This window comes from Condylostylus longicornis, unplaced genomic scaffold (assembly GCF_029603195.1).
Source record: "Condylostylus longicornis isolate FDR11 unplaced genomic scaffold, ASM2960319v2 ptg000007l, whole genome shotgun sequence".
Classification (NCBI taxonomy): Eukaryota; Metazoa; Arthropoda; class Insecta; order Diptera; family Dolichopodidae; genus Condylostylus; species Condylostylus longicornis.
In genome coordinates, this window is record NW_026577976.1 from 1270908 (window position 1) to 1293779 (window position 22872).

The 22872-nt window shown below is 23.5% G+C and overlaps 2 protein-coding genes across 3 annotated transcripts in view; one reads left to right on the forward strand and one right to left on the reverse strand.

Annotated features, from left to right (window-relative positions):
- Positions 1–4116: 4116 nt before the first annotated feature.
- LOC129618475 (60S ribosomal protein L15) lies at positions 4117–6124 on the reverse strand. 2 transcript variants are annotated; one of them, XM_055533258.1, is made up of 3 exons: positions 5988–6124; positions 4906–5234; positions 4117–4495 (listed from the first exon to the last, which is right to left on the reverse strand). In XM_055533258.1, exons 2-3 carry the CDS (start codon positions 5212–5214, stop codon positions 4190–4192), a joined length of 615 nt encoding a protein of 204 aa, XP_055389233.1. In that variant the 5' UTR covers positions 5215–5234; positions 5988–6124; the 3' UTR covers positions 4117–4189. The 2 variants fall into 2 exon arrangements, with proteins under 2 accessions (XP_055389233.1, XP_055389234.1); XM_055533259.1 differs by having other exon boundaries at positions 4906–5367; positions 5988–6006.
- A 1846-nt stretch (positions 6125–7970) lies between these two features.
- Positions 7971–22872, forward strand: part of LOC129618481 (all trans-polyprenyl-diphosphate synthase PDSS1) — a 67736-nt gene continuing 52834 nt past the window's right edge. The window contains exon 1 of the mRNA XM_055533265.1: positions 7971–9428. Coding sequence (XP_055389240.1) covers positions 9063–9428 — 366 coding nt within the window. The 5' untranslated portion in view covers positions 7971–9062. The remainder of the gene's footprint in view (positions 9429–22872) is intronic.

Consider the following 22872-nt stretch of genomic DNA (forward strand, 5'->3'; position numbering starts at 1 on the left):
ATATATATACATATTATAATGTAAAACATAAAAATATGTTAACATTAAATTGTATTCACATTATACATACATACATACATATATAATATAGGGAAGAGTAAGAAATCAGAAAAATAGTCAAACAAAAAATGAAAAAAAAATTAAAAATTAATTAATTAATAAAACAATATATAAATAAATAAATTAATTATATAATGGCTGATTAATAAATATAAAAATTTTTATATTTTTATTTAATAATTTTGTGTACATACGTGTATTTAATTATTGTGTATATGTGTATGTAAATTAAATATAATTAAATAAAATTCCTTATGTATTTTATAATCAAAATCCATTCAAATTAAGTAAAACAAATTTCCATTTTATATTTTTATTTAGCCAATATAAATTTGAAAATATATTTATATGTATATATTAAATACAATATACATACATACATATATACATATATGAGAAATAAAAAAATAAAATAAAATAAAAATATAATTATTGAAAATGTTAAAAAATAAAAATTTTGAACTCATCAAAAAAGAATAAACAAATTCCATTTGCATTAATTAACCAACAAGCACTCTACTACTATTGGGATGGAAATTTAGAAGTCATTTTTCAAGTTCAGGTATTTCGAAGAAAATTCATTTCCATTCTAAGACCTAATAATAATATAAAAAAAAAAATATAGTCACTGTTAACAACATACTAACACGACAATTTATAACAATAATATTATTTGCATAATTATACATATTTTACATTAATTATGATAATTAAAATAAAATCCTAAGTGTATCAAAATTATTGTTTTATTTTTAAAATAATGATCTAAATATAAAATATTTATTAATAAATTTTAGTTTACATGCAAATTTTTATTTAGCATAGAAATTAAATAATAATATACGAATTTAATTTATAAAACAATCATACGCACTTAGGATTTTTTTCATTCATATCTTAAATTAATGCAAGAGCAAATAAATTAATATATTATAGACCTTTTCACAAATGCGGTATATAGCGATAAATAGCGAAAACTGCAATTTATTTCTGTTCATAAACAAATTTTACTAATCTATAATTTGTTCATGAACATTGCTAATTTTTGACAATTAAGTAAAATTAGTTAAAAGTAGCGCAGTATAATTAAAAAATATGCAAATTGAATTTCGCAGCTATTGCCAGCATTCAGTATTGCGTTTATGAAAATCTCTTATATACTTAATAACATTATTTTAATATTGTTCTATATTAAATAAAAAAAAAAAAAAAATAAGCAAATGTATTTCAGAAGCAAATACAAATGAAAAAATTAAAATGCCTTAAAAAAAAAACAGTACACTGGTACAAAAAAAATTAAAATTTCTTTTTGTGAATTTTTTTCAATATATTTAAATAAATTTATTGAAATTTAAAAAAATTAATAAATTTTATACTGCTTTGTAGGTTGGCTTTGAAAATATTTCTTTAATTAGTACAAGAAGTAAAAAATCCCTTTTACAATTTAGTTATAAAATTCCTCAAAAACTTTTAAAATCTATAAGAAAAAATTGGGGGCAAATATAGTTGTTCTATAATTATTTATCCGATCCAATTTATTTTTTACAACGTAATTGTTTTATTTAATTTATAATAGATATCAGCCTTTTCGAACAAGTCAAAGACATTTTATTTATACTATCTTAGATAATATTATATACTATTTTATTACATATATCTTAGATTACAATCTAAATACAAGTTAACTATTACTAAAATCATTAATATATTTTGAAATGATATACATTTTGCTAATTGACCAGTGTACTAAACTTAAAAAATAACAAAAAAAAAAAATGGAAACATAATTTAACGATTTACGTAGAAATAAAGAAAAATAACATCGTTGAAATATTTAAATATAAAGAGAAAAATATTTAAAGCAAAAATGTTGAAAAAAAATTTTAGCAATACAAAAAATGTATTTATTAAAAATGTAAAATGTAAAAACAATATTAAATGCTTTAAAAATATAAAAAAAAAGAAAAAAAATCAAAATATATTTCTTTTTATATTAATAAATAAAACTTGAAAAATATGATTTAAAAAAAAATGAATTAAGAAAATTTAATTAAAGACTAACTTTTTGGTTTTTACCAAAAATTTTTAGTAATAAATAAATTGTTACAAAAAAGAAAACAATTAAAAAAATAATAATAATTTTTAATTTATTTTGTTTTTTTTTTTTTTTATTATTCCCCCATCAAACAAAAAAAAAGAAAAACTAGCAAAACAATTACATAAAATAAATAATTATCTAAAATATTTTTATTTTTTAAATATACATAATAGAACTGTATAAAACTGTACAATAATAATAATAAAAAAAAAACAATGGGTTCGATAAAAACACAAAACAAATAATTCTTTTATTTTTAATATTAAAACACTAGTAATTTTGAAATCTATCACAATTACAGTGACTGAATGAATCCGCAGTGATTCTTTAAAAAAGCAAAATAAAAACTGTTATACTTTTGAATCTATAAAAATTAACGAAACTAAACCCCAATTTCAGATTTTAGAGTATTTTAAAGTTTACAATATAAAAAAAATCTAATGTGGTCAGCATATAACCGACCGCAATGTGTATTGTATTATAAAAATATTATAAAAATGTCTGTTAAATACTTCTTTCCAATTTTTAGGACATTAGTAAGCTTATAGTTAACATATCTAGAAATATGTAAATTTGGCTCTTACTAGAGTATCGCTTTGTGCTACCCGAATTCCCCAAAATGCTCGCCAGTTAATTTTGGTAACAACTAGAACTCAAATATCAAATTTCCAGAAATTCTATCAATTCGTTCCGTAGATATGGTAATAAATGTAAAATCGGCTCGCAGATCTGTTTTCGAGCCCTGATCTGATTTATATGTTCTTTGTTTTAGTACGAAGAATTTAAATATTAAATTTCAATGAAATCGATTGATTATTTCTCTTTATATACGCAAAAATGTATATCTGGCCCGTAGTAAAAGTCCAGTTGTTGACACCTGATTTCTTCCAAAAGTTAGCAGGTTTCGCGAACGATCGACCAAAGCTTATATATGAAATTTCAAGTAAATCTGTTGAATATTTTCTTCGAAATGGTCAAAAATGTAAAACAGGCCTGCTAAAAAGTGCAGTTCCCGAGGTCTGATATATCCCAAAAGTTGATCAATCCGTGCCATGGTCGAAATAAATTTATATATAAAATTTCATTAAAATCGGTTAAGCAGAACTTTAGATACACGCGTGCACACACAGACCGAAAGACCGACAGGTTGCTAAAAATAGTTTACTTACACTTCCCTACTATGGAAAAGTGCACTCCCACCCAAAACTCGATATGCAAAATTTGTTGCCATCACATAACCTAACTGTTGTATACACAATACGGTCGGTAAAAAATTAACAGATAGGCTAAACTTTCCAATTAATCAAGTTATATTCATAAGAGACATATACACATGTATGTGCATATATTTTTACATAAATGCATTAGAACTGTATATTTTTGAATTATACCTATGTGTATACATATATTTTTTAGTGTTCCAAACAATCTCATCATATTTAATCAGCAACTGATCAATCATACAATATTTAACATTATGAGATCCACAAAAGAAATGTGATCAATCATATACAAATTCTTCCAAAAGTAACAATTTTCTACTTCTAAATTTTTTATAAGCAATAAATAACTCTTTAGCATTTATCTTGACAACATATCTGACATACATATGTAATTCAAGTTATCCCTGAATTTTGCTTAACTTTTTAATAAAGTTTTTAAAAGAACTTTGCTTGAAATAAGAATTTTTGAAAACGCTGTTCCCAAGGTTAGAATTGCGACCTTTCAATATTTCATATGCAAGTTAAATGTACAGCTTAAGACTTTAAAGTTTTAAACTTAAGAATTGCATTTTCAAAAATACTAACACGAACATACCCCTGTTTACACACACAAAACTTGGAAGTACATACGTTTGCGAACTTGTAAACTTGAAAGTACATACGTTTATGAAAAATACTTTTCGGGATAGCCAGGAGCTGTAAGAAATGTATGAACTTAAAAAACAAAAAACCATATTTTAATTTTTAATTTTTTATTGTTACAAAATTGTAACAGAATAGTGATAACTTAATAAGAATTATAAACGTCTTATCGTTTTCTGTGTAAATGTAAACGATTCTTGCGTTTCCAAGCAGCACGACGTGATCCACCAATTGTTTGTGAATATCTATAACCTTTTCCAATACCTCTAGAGCTTTTACCAGCTGAAGTTAAACCACGTAATTCACGATGTTTGTGAACTGCTTTGCAGATCCAATTAATTTTAGGATCGCGACGAATAGCATTGTGGAATGGATCAATTAAGATAACTTCGAAATATTTATATGAAGCATCTTGAGCAACCCAATATGAATTTAGAACTCTAAGACTTCCAAGTCTACGACCAACACGTTCCTATGAAATAAAAATAATTTTATTAGATTTTGCATTTAAAATAAATGGTATTTTTGAAAATATATGTGTCAGACATCTAAGGAAGTTTAAATCAACAGGGTTTTTATGTTTTCTAAATGATTATCATCATTTAATTAGTTGAGTTCATGTTTGCAATAAATTACAACATCCAGCTTCTTTTTATTACTGTACTATGAAAATTAGGTTTGGTTTGTTCGTAGCTCTGTGCAGCTGTTTATTTACTCTGATTTTGACAAATATTTGCCTTCTTTGGTCATTTTTCACTTTGCACATTTAGAAAATTACGAGTACAAACTTCTTAAGTACATATGTATATAAAAAATGAGTTGATAAGGATTGCAAACATAGACTAAACCTTTCTTACGCTAAGTGAAAAATTTAATATTTACCTCAGCAATAGATTGCAAGCAGCGATATGGTTTAAGTTCATTAACACCATGACTTTTTGGTTTACCATATGTGCAACCTTTTGGTACTGGACGTTTGCGACCACCACGTCGTACACGTACTCTATAGATTACATAGCCTTGTTTAGCACGATATCCTAAGCGGCGAGCTTTATCAGGACGGGATGGGCGTGGAGCCCTATGCAATTTTGTCATTTGGCGATATTGCCACACACGAATACGTAATAAATATCGCATAACATCACTTTGCTTTTTCCGATAAAGCTCCTGCATATAACGATACGCTCCCATTTTGATTTACCTAGATAGACCTAGTAACGTGTAAAAATTAGAAATATGTATTTATAACATTGTTTTTGATTGTTTTTAATCAAAGCGTCACATCATCGGTCTATCATTTTAAACCGACAACTTTCATCTTCGACAAACATTTTCAATCCTTACCTGAAATTATAAAACAAAAAATTTTAAATATAATAGATGTATGGGTACAATTATACATGTAATATTAAGAGTTACATTCCAAGTCGTTTTTTCTTGGTTATATTTAATAAATTCTCTACACGTGGACTTTTGCACGTGTATTGAAATTTAGAGCATGCTTTTCACCAGCAACTTACCTAGAAATAGAAAGAAGTGTGTAAACATAAATAACTTTATTCACATTATAAAATATTTCATTAAATTTTCAATATAATCAGATTTTTTACCAATGCTCGTCATGTAATAAAATTTATTACAACTCGGAGTGGTGCATGGTATCTCATCATTTTATTGAATTTTTTAAAAACTTGAATAAAATTTGCAATATTTCAATTTTTTATATAAATGACTTTTTCTGAAGTCGATCTTATATGTAAATTGATTCACTAAAATTTTTATATACTACTTAATAAAGATTTCTGGTGTTTCTATTTAAATTAGAAGACAAAGCAATTCCTTAGTATTTTTAAAACAAATATAATTTAAAATTACAATTAAATTATAGTTGATTGCAAAAATTTTTTAAGATTTAAAAAATTCAATTTAATATTTTAAGATATTTATAACCAGTAAAGACATACCTCTGTCTTCTTTGAGATCCAATGAAGAAAGAAAGAATGAAAATTGATTTTGACACGAATATGGAACAAAAAAACGAGGAAGTACAATTTACAAAATGAAGTTTCATTGACAATCGTTTCACAATCACAATCGAAAAGGAACACTCATCATCAGGGTTGCCTTCCCAAAATTTTTTTTTTGTCAATTTAAAAAAAACAACAATTTAACCCAAAAACTTTAAGGGTACAAATTTTTAAACTTCATAAGTTCATCAATAATTCTTAATTTTTTACCCTTAATTTCCATTATTTTTCTTCAATTGCAACTCAAAACGAAAATTAAAATTAAATATACGAACAATGGAACTGAATCTCAATTTGCTGCTCAAATTACCATAGTTATCATATGGACAAGTTAATTTTTGATAATTGTTGGAAGCCTTTCGTTATATTTTATCTGTACGGTGTTGTCGCATAAAACTTCAGCTCCTTAAATTTTTTGATAGCTTTCAAATCATAACCCCAAATGTTACGATTGTTTTGGGTTTTTAATTCAGTTAATGTTTTTAGCAATTTGACATTCAGCTTTAAGTGTCATTTGGCATCTAGCCTATTAAGACTATTAAAGTTAAGCATATTAATAATTTGAAATGTTTCATACCATTTGATCAAAAATTTTCAATTTTTATTCTCTATGCGAATATTGGGCGAACAATAAAAAAAATAAAATATTTTTGAGTTCTGATAGTTATATTTGTTGCTTAGCAATTATCAATTTAATTCTAATAAATATTTTGCTAATTATTAAATCTTTTAAATAAATGAGAAAATCAAAATTCAACATTTGAAGGATAGTTTTAATAAAATAACTGAATTTCGGAAAATATTTAAATTTTTAATAATAAATACAATATTTGGGAAAATGAAGAAAAAAAATTTAAGTATTTGTTAATAATTTTGATCTGACATTAATTTGTGGTTTAACCTTTGAACATTAAATGCATATGCATGGAACATTAGCAAAATTATGCACAATTTTACGGTAATGTGTCAAAAAATATGTCAAATTGTAAATAATGAAAATTATTTTACACTAATGAGAGTTAAAAAAGATTAAAGTATTTTTTTTTAGAGCGATCTTCAATAAAAATTTTATAAACCAATAAATATATTTAATCTGTACAATACCAATTTACAAAACCGGCAGCTTATACAAAGCCGCACGAAATTACCGCGCGGTAATCGCGATATTTAAATTCCGATTTCCAATAGAAAGCGAGCGTAAAATGAATTTCAAACATATCACAGCCTGATTGTGTATCATGCTTTTTTACTCACTTTCAAATCGGAAGTTTCAATATTTTCTAGTGGATGTTTCATCTTTAAAATAAGATTACTAATTTTTTTAATTGGGTTTTTGCATTTTTCCTCAAATTATCGACTGAACGTCTCACTTTCTTAAACAAATTGAACAAATTTTCTATAAATTTTAGAAAAAAACAAGATACACAATACCGAATAGTTCTTCTCACTCAAAAATTACGTTATACAAGAATATGATATTTACTCATTTTCTTCTCACTATCCTAGTAAAATAACGAGATAGACGATCAGTCCCTTTTAATTGGCATAAACCACTTAAAGCAATAATAATAATCATAATTAATTTAGCAAGACCAAACTGCTATTGCAAAATACTTCAGGAAAAATATTTGCAAAAAAGGTTAATAAAGTGTACCTAGTAAAGTGGATGAAAGTTTTTATTAAAAAATACTAATAAAAAAATCTGTAAAAAATGATATTTGTGCAGACAAAATGAAAATAAAATAACATTTCTTTCTGCAATAATCATTAATGTCAAAAACACATGATTTTTTTTGCAGTAATATTAAGAAATAAGTTCCTTTTTATTACCTAGTCAATTTTCTTCTTTTTAAGTTTTTCTTTTAAAATTGAAGAGAGTAAAAATTATTTTTTTCTTTTAAAATGTGAATTTAATAACATTTTTTGTTAATAACATTTAGGAATTAATATATAGAAATTCTCTTTTTTTCGATTTTGGTATCCCCACACACCAACAAAATAAATTTTCAAAGTTAAAAAATAACCAAAAAAGAAAAAATGAAAAAAAAAATATAAAAATTTGGTTTGTGTGGGGATGAAAATAAAAAAGTACTTGGTGTTCGAAATACTTTGAAGATTTTACATTACTTAAAACTTTTTTTTTTTTTGTTTTTATTATCAATAATTTACCTTCAGATAGTGGTTGCAGCAGGTGGTATTTTACATACGAAAATTTTCATTAAAAAGAGACTTTTCTTTTGAAGTTCAAAACTGAATAAGTAAGTTGTAACAAAAATTTAGTGGTAGGGCTATCCGTTCATTTATTCATCCACCACCGTTTATTGTATGGTTAAATTTTTATTATGGAAACAAATAGGAATTACAACCACAGACACGATATGAAAGCAGGCTAAAACGATACATTGCCGATACTCAAGTGATTCAGATCAAATTTGTTTCTTGAATCGAATGGACATTTTATATTTTGTTTAAATTGAATCGGTGAGGTCAAAAAGGCTTATACAACAAAAAATAATGAAAACTGAACAATTAGTAAAAACAAATTCAATTTAATGTCAGTGTTTTTCGTTTATTCAAAAAAAAAAAAAAAGCGGATTAATAATTTTGTGCTTTTTTTTCCTCTCGATTTGTGCTGGTTGTAGATTTATTTTTAAATGAAGGTTACTCAAAAGAAAATAGTGAAAGTGTTTAAATTATAAATAATTAAATGTTAAAAAAAAAAGAGTAATTTTCAATTTATGAATTATTTTAATTACAACAATAATTTATACTAATGAATAAAAGTAATAAAGTTCCCAATTTCCTATACTTTAACATTATGAAAATATATTTTGGTTATTCAATCAAAATTTAATAATCCTAGAATTGATGACCCTCATAAGATATTTTTCTTCAAATTATTGTACCTTTTATATGCATGTGTGTTTTAATATAATTTCATCAATAAAATCAATTCAAAAAGGTTTTCTTATTTGAAAAAGATAAATACAAAAAAAAAGAAAAATTACAAAAATGGCATGTTTAGGAAATTCTAGATTTTATACAAGGGTTGTTCAACCAGAGAAATTATGTCAAATAATATTAAATAATACAAATAAAAATGTAGTAGCTGTTGGTTCATCTAATATTGGATTACCTTATAAAAAAATATATAATAATAACGATTATAATCTAAAAACAAATGAAACAATTTCCGCTTTAACATCCTCACCAATATCTTCAAAATCTACAGCATCAAAATTTTATCAACAAAAGAATTCACCAGTTAATAATAACGGTATCATTTTTGCAACAAAATCTTCTGGTACTGGATTATTATCTTATCCGAAAATATCAAAACAAAATGGATTTATAAGAAGTTTTTCTTTAAAATTCAACGTAAGTAAAAAAAAAAAAACATTTCTTTTGTATTTTTCTAAATTTAATTATTAATTATTTGTCTATTGATTACATAATTAATTTATTGAAGAAAACAATTAAAAATTACCTAAGTGCACATACAAAACAAATGTCAAATTCACTATCATGTCATTGAATTATATTATGGGATAGTGTCTTATATCTAATTATTTAAATTAAATTCAGTGTCCAATTGTGTGAAGCGTGAAGATTTTGTTGAATTTCAAATACATTACAAATAAATACAAACATACTGGGTATATAAGTAGGTACTAGTTCATCATATCTACATAGCTACTAACAGTAATGAATGATATTCAAAAAATTCACTTTTAATTTTTAGTAATTTTGAATTTCTTTCTTATTTTTTTTTTTGAAGTTAATGTTTAATTAAATCAAAATTTTATAGCATGTAAATTAAATTTTATTTTCACTTTCTTTTTGGCGTTCAAAAAATTTTTTTCCTTCATTTAGTTTGTATTATTATTGCATAAACATAATTTTATACAGAAAAAAAAGACAGAGTCGTATTTTTATATTTAGACATTTAAAACTTTTTTTATTTTACACGAGGCTTTCGTGTTAATTATTTTAATGTTAAAATATAAGTATATAGGTATTAAATGAAAGTACTATTTGAGTACTTTAGCGATTAAATTCTTAAAAATCAGGTTTTTGTTTTATGTACGTGGATTTAGTAAGCAAGAACTTATAACTGTGTTACACAATATTTTCTTCATAATAGTAAAAATAATAATAATATTTTATTTCATTCAAAAATTTAAAGATTATTAATTAACAATTTAATTTACTTATAAATATAATGAAAATTTACATATTAAACAAAAACTACACAATTACTTCAAAATTATTTAATGTTTCTGAAATTTTGGATGAGAATATTGTAGAAATATACTATTGTGTTGGGAAACATGTATCGAATGCACACTTAGTTTTTTGCATGTAATAATATTGTGTTATGGGGGTAGAAAATTTTAAATTTTTAAAAAGAAACCATTAAGTGCTTGTTTATTATGTAATATCTAAAAACAAATATAGAATTAAAAATAAATATGTATCTAAAAATAAATACAAATAATTAAGAATACATAGTTATGCAGCAATGGCTAGTAGAGTCTCAATGGAGTCGTGGTTAGAACCCAAAATTATTATATTCAATCTTCTTTACTTCGTTTCTGTTTAAAAAAAATTTTATTTTATTTTACATAAAAAGTATTAGTTTTTTTTTTAACAGTGCTCATAGAGTTGAAATTGCTCATAACACAAGCATTTTTTGGTCTAGTTTTTTAAGATGTAAGATGATCGGGTCTTTGTTCCTTTATGATTGTTGTACGAAAACAAAATTCACATGGACATTTCGAAATAGTGAAATTATTTTATATTTTATAAATAAAAAGATTACTAAATTAAACTGATTAATTTTTTCGTTGAATTTTTGAAGTTTTCAATTATTCAGTTTGCCTTGACGTTTATAATTCGATACAACTGCTTTAATATATCAAATTTTGCTAGCAATGCAATGGTGATGTTTCATTTTTTCCATTCTCTTATATAACTAATGTGTTAAGATATTGAATTACAATAATAATATCACAATAATTCTACCCTGAATTTTGTTTTTGTAAGCAAAGGCATATTTATGTATTTTAAATTATGTAGGTATGTTCCTATGTATTTTCTAAATTGTCCATGTAAAAACTACAAAAAAGGAAAACTTTGTCTTTTGTGACAATAACAAAATCAAAATTATTTGAATTTTTTCTTGTATCTCATATTAATTTGAAATTCACGAGGCGTACAAACCTTATATTTAATGGAAAGAGTAAAAGAAAGTTTTTTTGGTTTCTGTTTCTCTTTCCTCAAAAATTAAATTATTGTATTTAAGTAACTTTATAATATTATTTGAAATTCAATATGAAAATACGTTTACATTATGTTTAAAATTTTGAAATTAACAAAAATGAATTTTATGTTGTTGCCATTTAAAATTAAAGGAATGAATGCGATTCTGATTTCTAAATTTTTTTTTTGTTTACATTTTCTCTTTTCTGTTCTTATAGCAAAAGTTACATGTGTTTCAGTGTCATAAAGTGGTTATGCAATTTTTTGACATTTGTTATCAAAAGTCTGCAAGCAAAAATTTTTTCTTTATTTTTTTTTGTTTTGATAGTACTCGGCTGTAAACTGTTTGTGAACATGTGCGAACTCAATGTTTCTGTATATGTTTTGTTTTTATATTTTTATTATTGTTATTTTAAAAGTTCTATTTTATTTCAGAATTTTTCGCTGCAAATGAGAAAATAGATAAATTTAATATTTTGTTTATGTCAGTAGGGTAGCATTCACATAATATTATTACATATGCAGTTGAATTATGTAGTTTTCTTAATTTTTTTACTTTCATCAGCTGATTTGCTTTGAAATTAGTTAAATTTTTGTTAATAAAAAGTTAGGTTATGACGCATTATGTCAACAAAATTGAAATTTGTAATTTTCGATGAAGTAGGTGTTTAGTTTTAATTCTAGAAAAGTGATAAGTAAAATTTTGTTGTTTCAAAGTAAATTATTGAGTAATTTCAAATTGCTTGGAATAAAAATTATGTTTGATGAAAATAAATGAAAAATATTATTTTATTAGAAACCCTTTTATACTTGACAATGTTTTACGGCAAGCTATCGAATATATTTTAAGGTGGAGATTTTTGTTTTTGATCTTGTAGAAGTAAAATGAATATTTCTTATTTTAAAATTGAAAGAAATTAATCGACTAAATTTTAAATCTTTATTTGTTGTTTCTTATTATAAATATGATTCTGTGTATGTGCAAAAATAAGTACTTACATATCTGTAAGCTAACAGTGTTGGAATAACAAATGTAAATACAACTTACATACATACTCGTATTTGAAGATGCAAAAATATCAAATCCATAAGGTCGAGATATTTTCAAATATTTGTTTAAGTTATCTTTTTAAAAATATTGATATTGAAAGCTGATTTGTTTGAGTTAGTGTTATCAAAAATTCTGACGATTTACTTAGTATGTGGTACCTACTTACTCAATGCTTTTCATTTCCTTGTTTTAAGTCAAGTGATTTGTTACAAAATGATAATTATTTGTATAACTTCTACAACAACAATTTTATTGTTCAATATGAAAAAAATTGTATTTTTTTTATTAAATCTTAAATTTGGTGATTTATTATTAAATATACTTCAATATTTAGTTATTATACAAATAAAAATATGATTAGATTCAATTGTTTTGTGATCCTGGCATTTACATATGTATGTATATGCGGCTATGGTTAGAATATTCAGATATGTACTTTAGATTGTAAGTGCATTGAAACAAAATCAAATCATCACTTTGTGATACGATAACGCGTAAAGAATTAAAATTTATACAATATTAATTGTACTTGTGTACATCTTTCAATTCGGAATACAATAATATAACATTTAATTTTCATAAAACCATTAAAAAATTAATCATATATCCTAAATTATTAATTCTTTAACATGGTATTAAATACGAGTACTACAAATACTTAAGTAATTTTAAAATAATTTCAATAATAATTAATATTATAGTTAAATTATTTTAAACAACGAATAAAATTTATCTACATTCATCTCAATTATCTTAATTTTATAGGTGCCTTGACCAAGATTCTACTTACCCGTTTTAACTATTAAAAAATCAAAATAATTTAAAATCATTTTTATGATAATTGAAATGAATTGTCACGTTTGAATTAATTTATGTCAGGTTTATTGTAATTACTTACATATTTTGCATTTTTTTTTTAAAAGACGTGTCCCATTTCGAATTTAATTTTTCTTGTTGTATACCCGTTTAGAAAGTAAAATTTAATTTTTTACTCACAACAAGTTTTTGAAAGGGTAAAAATATGTTCTTGTGTGTTTTCCTTTTTGTCTTTTCCTTTAAAAAAAATGATTTATGTTAAATTCAATTTATGATTTAGCGGCTAGTAATAATTTTATTGGATCTTAGTCTAAGTGTCCTTTTATTATTGATTGGTTTCTTGCGTTTGTTCTTCAAAAAAAAGTGCAAATTTTTTCTAATTCATTTTACTTGAAAGGTGGAAATCGTTTAAAATTCGATCTATCAGTATTAAACTACATATTTGTCGCATATATATATATGTATGTACATATATAAATTATTATTTAATAAAAAAAAAATGTTATGTAAATCGGTTGTAAATAAATTTAACAAAACTTGATTTTCAAAATACAAAAATATTAAATTCCTTTTTCTTGCAAGTTTTTTTTTTTTATATCAATTTTTGGGAATTTTTATTGGTGGCCGACGTAACTTGCCAAAAGTTATGTAAACTGAAAAAAAAAAAATTCAATTTGATCACAAAAAATTTAAAATGTGAACTTGTTTATCAAGTCACAATTAAATTTAGAGCAACTTTTACAAAATATTGAAATGGATGTTGTGCATAAGAGAAATTGGGGCATTTTTCTATATTGTAGTTGTACGCGCATATAAACGTACGTTAAGTATGCACGTAAATATATGTATATGATTATGTGTGTATATAAAATAATTTATGTATTATCAATTGTTCAGAAAGAGACTTGTGTAATTAACGATAAGAAATTGTTTACATACATGTACATGATTAAGGCTGTCTATAATGTCTACTGATGTAGTTTCTGATTTCCTTTCTAAAGCGAGCAAATTTCATGTGTACATATTTGAAAAAAAAATATATACATATATACTTAACCACATAAGTATTTATTTACGCATAATATACTTTAATAAATCAACAATGAACGTATGTATGTAGTTTTGGTTTCCAATTTCAGGATAATTTTTTTATTATTAAAAAATTTAAGAAAAGAGTGTAGTTCAATTTGTGTTTTGATATACATACGTAATTGAATACGTAATCGAAGAAATTGAATTGGGAAGTTTTACATAGTTATATATTACATACATACTTGCATTTTGTGAAGAATTAGGTGTAAAGTATTGTTTCTCTTTAGAACAGAATCGTTATAAAAGCACTATAGTTAGGCTACAGATTTCTCATGGGCCCTTTAATCGAGACTGCTTATGAGGTATCTGCCAAGTGTGTTCTGGAAAGCGAGTGCACTTCCCGGTTTTTTGAGAACGAAGAATAAAATGTTTTTATCACAAGGAGAATGGGTTTGGAAATGGTGCACTGTCGCCCTAACACTATATGAATTGCTAATTAAATACAAATAATGTTAAAGAATGTTCGAACACAGAAAAACGCATTTATTTCTCAGAAAATTTTTGATTGTGAAGAAATTTTCAATTTTAATTATCTACAGCCACTTATTTTTTGTTATTATTTAATTAATATTCATTACTTATCTAATTGATTAATATTACTGTTATCCTAATGAAAATATTAATGTTACAAATAACGACACTTACATAATATTATTTTATAAAAAGCATTCTACAATTATACGCATTGTTACGAACTTGTATACTTGAATTATAAGAACTTGTATAGTTTTTACTACGATATTAACGTGAATTTACTACGATATTACTACTATTTTCTAAGTAATACTAGTTATTGAAAGTACACGCAAAGTTATGCTTGCTCAATTTATCCCAAATTTTTATGTTTAATAATACTATACTTACTTGTCCGCAAGCATAATAACTTTTCGGAAATAATCAAAAATTTTAAAAATCATTTTTCGTTGCGCTTACGGCATAAATTTTACGTAAATTTTTTATTTTTGTTCATTTGATGTTTACGATAATGCGTGCATTGATATCTAGTTCTTTAAAATTATCTTATCAATATATGTATATATAACGTTAAAGAATGTTCGAACCCTTAGGTAGCAATTTATAAATATTTTCTTTATTTATTGAATAAATTGAGTAGTATTTCAACTAATTTTTTTTGGTTTCAACGAAACAATTTTTATAAATTATAAATTATTTAGTGTTTATTAATCATAAAATACAAAATTCGAAAATAAATTGCTGTAATCTAGTACAAATACAAATTTTTATTCCTTTTGTTAGGGTGAACTAAAATCGAATTATAATTTTTTTTTTCAAATTAATTAGTTATGCTTTTCTTGAATTATTTTCATTTTTAATCTTGAACTGTATAGGGTAATATATAAAGAGTAAATTGACTAAACTATTTTATTTTTAACAAGCATTTTTGTGTTCTGGTTGATTAACCATAAATAAATGTAAAAACTGAAAATTCAAGATGGAATTTATTCAAGGAGAAAATTTAAAACGATTATTATTTAGATCTCAGATTATTTATGTACTCATGCATATTTGCAATAATATATTAATTCATATTTTAAAATTCATTATTATTTAATAAGTACTTATTGAAAATATTCAAATTAAATAAATACAATTATTATATCGTAATCATTTCTTTGACTAAACAAATTTATTTTCTGTTAAGAAATTACAAGATCTTATTGGTTTTGAGTACCATTGTTAAATATTAAGATTTAATACTTTACTACTTACTTATATCGCATTATTTAGTAGTACACACAAACTTACCATATCAACTTAGTTACGTACATAATTTGGCACAGGATTGATAATATGCTAATTCTATTTTAAATTAAAAACTCATATTTTTTTTTCTATTAACCATAGTGTAAATATTAAAATTAAATATTTTCTTAAAAAAAAAGTAAAAAATGTATAAAAAAACCTTAAAGAAGAAGCTTAAAATAGTTATGTAATTAAAATATAAAAAATTTTAGGTTAGGTCGTCTTCTGAATGTATGGGTTCGTGCACTGCTCTTACACATATTAAAATGGATTTTGTTGTTATGGCGTTTTGTTGAGTTAAAAAAGAGTTTTGTAAAATAAGCTTATAGTTAGGCGTTATTTTAGTTTATTATTTAAATTGAATTACTTTTGTTTTAATTTCAATAAGTATATGAGTATCAAATAAATATTAAGTATTTACTTAAGCACTAATATTACTTTAACCTCAATAATCATAAATACGAACATATGAATGGTTTTAAAATTTTTATATTGTACTCGTAGAAGCATTGGTTTCTAAAATAAAGCTTGTATATACTTAAAAAAAAAAAATATGAATCAATAAAAATTTAATTGGAAAATTAAATACATTCAACAATGCTTAAAAGTTTTCGTTTACAGTAAGTAAATATTCTTAATTTAACATTATTTGTAGGTGTTGTAGACAACTAGTCTTTTGTTAATAAGTTGGTCAAACAATTAATTCATATATAAATATATATTTGTTTCATCTAAATTTAACAATAGTAAAAATGAGTGTTCTTAATTTGTACTTACTTCAATTTTGGCAGCCAATGAACCACTTACTTTTTATTGAGTATTCCTTTCGACAGTTCAAATTTTCACTGAAACACTTTGTACTTTCAATGTATTTGGAAATGTGATATTAATTGTGTTTAATGTGGTGCGTATCTTTGGGAGAAAAGTGATAAGTTTATAAAATATTCTATGTTATAAGTAATTTATTAGTAAATTATTTGAAATAAGTAATTGAAAAAAAAAAATTGAAAATAGTTTTTATGGAATTTATTTCACATTCAATTATGCTGATTTAATAATTAAAGGCAAAATGGAAATTGGACTATGTTCTTTCTTACATAATTAAAAATTTAAAATTTGTTCTGGTTTTTGTGATTTTTTGAACTTGTTATTTAATTTTATTGGTATGGAAATTATTTAATAAAATTTTTTAAAGGTTCTTTTTGAGGTTTTTTTTATGTTATTTTCTATTGATTCTATGCTATCGAAATTTTTCTGATTTAATTTAAAATTTGATTATTTTGTTTATTTATTTTCGAAAATAAAAATAATTTTGTACGCAATTTAATTTCGAAATATTTTCGAAATTGATGTGGGTACAAAATATATCAAATATACTTATTTCTAAATTTGGGTATATTAAATTTGTTATACAGTGCTGAAATTTTATTTCGATGGCTTTGGCCACATATGATGTTTAGAGATTATTGTTGATCATTGAATTTAGTGCTTTAGTATGTAGTGGTTCTATATATATATTTTGACTTTCGACCCATACCTATATACATATTTTGTGTATGTAGTTTTGAATAATTTTATTTGTTGGCAAATTAGGGAATTCGGATAAAAGTTTTATTTAAATAAAATTTGTTGGAAGGACCATTTATGAACCAAATTTTCGCAAATTTTAATTATTACCTATAAACGATTAGCATATAATGACAATTAACCGAAATAATATCAAATAACATAAATAATCATTTATTGAAAATGAAAGAAAATGTTGTTTTGATGTCTATCTAAGGTGAGTGTGTCCAATGGCAAATCAATCTGAATTGATTTAATATTGTCACCTTTAACGAATCACGTGGGAAGCATCAATAATGGAAATTGAATAAAAACTGAACAGCAAAAAAATCACCCGTTTTATAAGGGTAAAACATTACTATTGTTCCGTTTGTTAAATCATCTATCATTCCTTTAGTTAGTTTTCATTGTAAATGAACACATTTTTTTTGTATATATAAGTATAAGTATGTAAGTAGATAGTATGGTGAATATTCTTTAAATTTTAACAAATGAAATTGGCCTTCAAATTTATTATTATTACTTACATATTTATTTTTCGTGTATGTACCTTACATACCTACATATAATATTTTTTTTATTTTATTTACATTTTATTGTATTCTTACATTAATATTATTTTTTTTTTTTTTGTTAACACACCCAATCACAAACATAGATATTTATTTTAAACATAGCTCTAATTTACTTCAAATGTAAAAATTTTTTTTTTTTTAAATTATTACTATCTATGTATATTCAAAGTCATTATAATAATTTAGCTATCTGTGAGTTGCCATTGTGTGTGCATAGCTACATTATTAAGTATATTTTTAAACTTTTTTAAGAGGGTTTTGTAAAATACTTGTATATTGTGAATTGATGATGATAATTGTTTTGATAATATGATATTGGTGATGAAATATTCACAATATTTCATGTGTATTTTATTTATTACAACATTTTTTTCTTTCTTCTTTGATTACTTTAAAATTTAAAAAGAATTCAATTTTTCGTGATATGTACATACACTGTACATACATTGTACGAGTGTTAAGGTAGGGAGTTAGGTACACAAAAAGGCATGCTAAGGTAAAAATAAAAATAGATATAAAAAATATACGCGACAAATATTACACGCTTACTTATATAGTAAAAACAAAAATTAAATTTATTTTAATTTTAGGAGTTTTGCCTTAAAATATGCAGTGGGTATATCAAAAAATTTCTGGATTAAGAGAGGAATAATTAATTTTTAGGAAATAAAACTTGGAAATTTTATTTTTGGAAAATTTTTCAGGATTCTTAATTATAAAATCAGATTTGTGGGATAATTCGTCCAAAAATTCCAAGTCTTGTATTTCATTTAGTAAGTCTTTTAATAGCTTTTGATAAAATTTTTTCGACTTTCGAAATTATAGAATAATTTAAGAGCTTATGGGGAAAATTCTCGATCCAATATAAGAAAAAAATTTATAGTATTTTGTAATTAATGAAAAAAATATGCTAATAGGAATTTTGGCTGCAATATTTTAGAAAACTAAATGTCTTACTTTTATCTTACAATCTTATTATATATTAATAATAATATTAATAATTAAAATGTGGAAAAGATAGTTTTCCCCTTAAATCTTCGATATTTTTCGTGGCATTACTTTAATTGAACTATTTTATAATTCAATTATTTGAATTTATTACAGATTTGAATAACGAGGACTGAAATATTGTGCATAATAAATAATATTTATTTTGTTTTGAGCTGGGTTGCCCAGTTTTTCTTTACTAAAAGCGATATAAAACTAAGTAGTTACTATACATAATTTCTTGTTATTCTAATATGTAGTAATAACCATCAGATCCCAATTTACTGTAACTGAATAACAAAATGTTAAAACAATACATTAAGAATAAGGAATTGTTAAAATAATATTAAAATTATTTTAAGAACTAGTTCTCCAACTAGATGTTTTTTCCATCATATACCTAAAAACAGTATATAAAACATAGCGAAACTAATTCTTATATTAATTATGATTGAAATTTGTTCTTTGCAAATTGCAAATCTTAAATGTTCTAGAGTATAAAATGCGGGGAATTACCGATATTAATATGTATACAAGTTCGTATTTGTTTTAAACAAATTAAATTACATTTTGTATTAAGTATGTTTCAGTACAAGTAAAACTTTCACACTTGTATAAAACATTTAAAAAAAAAATTTAAAATATAAATTAAGTAAACGTTTTAAGCACTTAAATTTTCATTATAAAGACCTTGGTTTTTATATGTAAAATAAGAGTATAAGAAAGATATTCTTTAAAAAAAAAAAAGAAGATCGGAAGGTACTTTTTGGAATTTTCTTTCAACTATTGTCTACTTAAATTTTGTTCATAATATTTTATACGTTAGTCATAAAGCACCAATGTACATAGTTAATGATTTTAAAAATAGTTTAGCCTTCATTTTATAGAACGTGCCTAGAATAATTACTATAAATTTAATTTTTTTAAAATTTGCTTTACAAGATGAAAACATAAGTAATAATATGTAATAAGCAAGTTGACATAATAAAATACAACAGAACAATGTATACGTACCTAAAACAATATAAGAAAAAAAAACTGAAATAATTATTATTCATCGCTTAATACTCTCAAGAATTGGTCAAAAGTCTTTTTAGTTTTGTGTTCATATTCAATTTTTAAAAACTAATATACTAAGTATAAGTATAATTTGTTTTAATGCACGGATAAAGACAAAGATTTTACGCCTTGTTTTAATAATTATTGTGTTTTAGTTGGAGTTCCCATTGGTCGCACGATGTACTTAATAATAACGAGTGCAAATATTTATTGATAATTTATTGAGTTTTATATAAAGGAATATAAGACCATGAACTCCTTACATATTCCGTTTTAATAAAAGCTGTTTTGTATATGATACGCTCTTTTGTTAATGTTGATCCTGTTACATATAGGCTACTCCTCAACATTAACCTATAAATTTTTAATTTAATTATTATAGAAATATTAAAAACGTTAAGCCATCTATCGGAATTAATGTTCATCATTACTCCTCTCAACTACTTTCATATACTTAGCTGGATAAGTGTTATACGTTTACAAAGTGATATGTAATATTAAATGAAATGCAATGTGAATTATTTTATATTAAGTGGAATAATTCTCCAAAATCATTTAATTGAACTTTTCTATTTATAATTATTTAAATTGATTTGTTTGATAATAAATTCACCCAAACAATTAAGAACAATAGCAATTCCGAATTTTCGGCATATGTGTTAGATATTTTTTCCTTTTTACGTATTCTTATATGTACAACTCTTCCTTAAAAAAAAATACTGGAGCCTATACGAATTTGTTCTACATAAATTACATAAATAATTAAATATTTTATATATTTTAATTTTCGTAAGTAAACTTTGATATTGAACAAAAATTATAAGTAATTTTTTTTAATAAAATTCATCGACTATCATTACAAAAGTTCGTGTCAGGTCGTATTTCATAAAAGAAAATTATTCCTTTTTTCTAGCAATAATGAACTTCTTATATTATATATTGTATATTTATGTATATAATAATATCCTATATAATAATATCCTATACAGCTTCGCACATACACGTACATCTTAACTATTAAGTACAAATTGTATATAAACCTATAATGTCTTCAAGTTCATTGTATACCATAATGTATGAAGGTACCACATTCATTTTGAATTTTTGATAATTGCGCCTTTCAAAAAATTAAACAATTAAAAAATTTAATAATATTATGTAAAGTTCATCCGCATCATGAACGTTTACCGTTTAAAACTAATAATTTAGTGTGTAAAATCAATTCACAAAATGATGATTATGTAGTTATTTTTTTATGATGACAAGTCAGCAATTAAATGGAAGAGCAAAACTTAGTTTGCAAATTTTTATTTGTAAGTAAATAAGTCTTCATATAATCGTGAATTTACTTTCACTAAGTGGTAACAAAAGTGAATCAACAGTTTTCGTTCGATTCAGGAAAAAGAAGAGAAAAAAATAAAAGTGCAAAAATTAATACTTTTTTTGAAAAAACAGAAAATGTAATATGATTTATAAGGTTGCCGAATACATGAAATTCTTTATTCATTTAAATTATACTACAAAACTGTTATACACAACATTATAACTCATATTTTTTATTTAATAAGTAAATAAATTTATAAAAAAATTTCTATCAGTTTCGAAATTTGCCAGTTCCGTCAAATTATTTTCAATATACACGATGAACAGGCCTTATTAAGTATAATAAATTAATAGTAAGAGGATAAATCATGAGAGATGTCGGATATTCAACGAATATTTGGGTATAAAGATTTCAACAAGTTGCAATTTTCATGAACGATAATAAATCGATGGGAAATAAAATTTCACATTATGAGCTTCAAATTTTTGATATTGATTCATCTTTGAGTTTTTTAATTAAATTTGAATTGTGTACCACTGTAATTAAATAATTTTTTGTTAAATTGCTTTAACAATTTCAGTAAATAAATAAAATTATTATTGAAGTTGGCAATATTAAGTTAAAAAAAAAAAATAAAGTATAGAAACAAAAATATCTTCATACCACAACTGTAGTAATGAACTAGGAAAATCAAAAAGGTAATTTTGAACTTTTATAGATAGCCAGTTTTCGCTGTATGCAAGCTGTACAATAAATTTTATATTTAACTTTTATACATGTAGTTATTATGTGTTTATACATAAAAATGCTTAAGTAATGTGTACGTACTTATAAGTGTACTTACATGAGTTTTTTTATTTTTCTTTTGCTATTTTTTCGAACAGCTGAAAGATTTTCGTCAGGTGATAGGTAACCTTGCAAGAAAATTATATTATTATTTTCTTTTTATTTTCATATTTTTTATTTTAAATTTATTAAAGTTTGTATACAGACATATATGTAGCTACATTTATGTATAATTGCTAGTTTAAGAAAAAATCCTTGTATTGAAGTTGTCAACATATTTTTATGCAATATACGCGTTTGAAGTAAATTTTTTTTTTTCGATATCTTATTGATTTTAATAATAGTATTGAGGGTAGCCCTTTATTTTATAGTTTGTAAAGGTATAAGTATAACAGTATATTTATTTTTAAGTAATTGACATTTTCTTTTTATACAATATGTGTATAATAATTACATACTCATAGAAAGTTTGAATGAAAACCGGTTTTATTTTTTTTAGGATTTTTTCTTAAATTTTGTGTTATTGTGAATAAAATTGAA

Excerpts from the sequence above, each read along its gene's own strand:
- LOC129618475 (XM_055533258.1), bottom strand. The coding sequence starts at position 5,214 with ATGGGAGCGTATCGTTATATGCAGGAGCTTTATCGGAAAAAGCAAAGT. Across the intron at positions 4,496-4,905 it reads GCTTGCAATCTATTGCTGAG|GAACGTGTTGGTCGTAGACT; the intron begins GTAAATATTAAA and ends TTTATTTCATAG.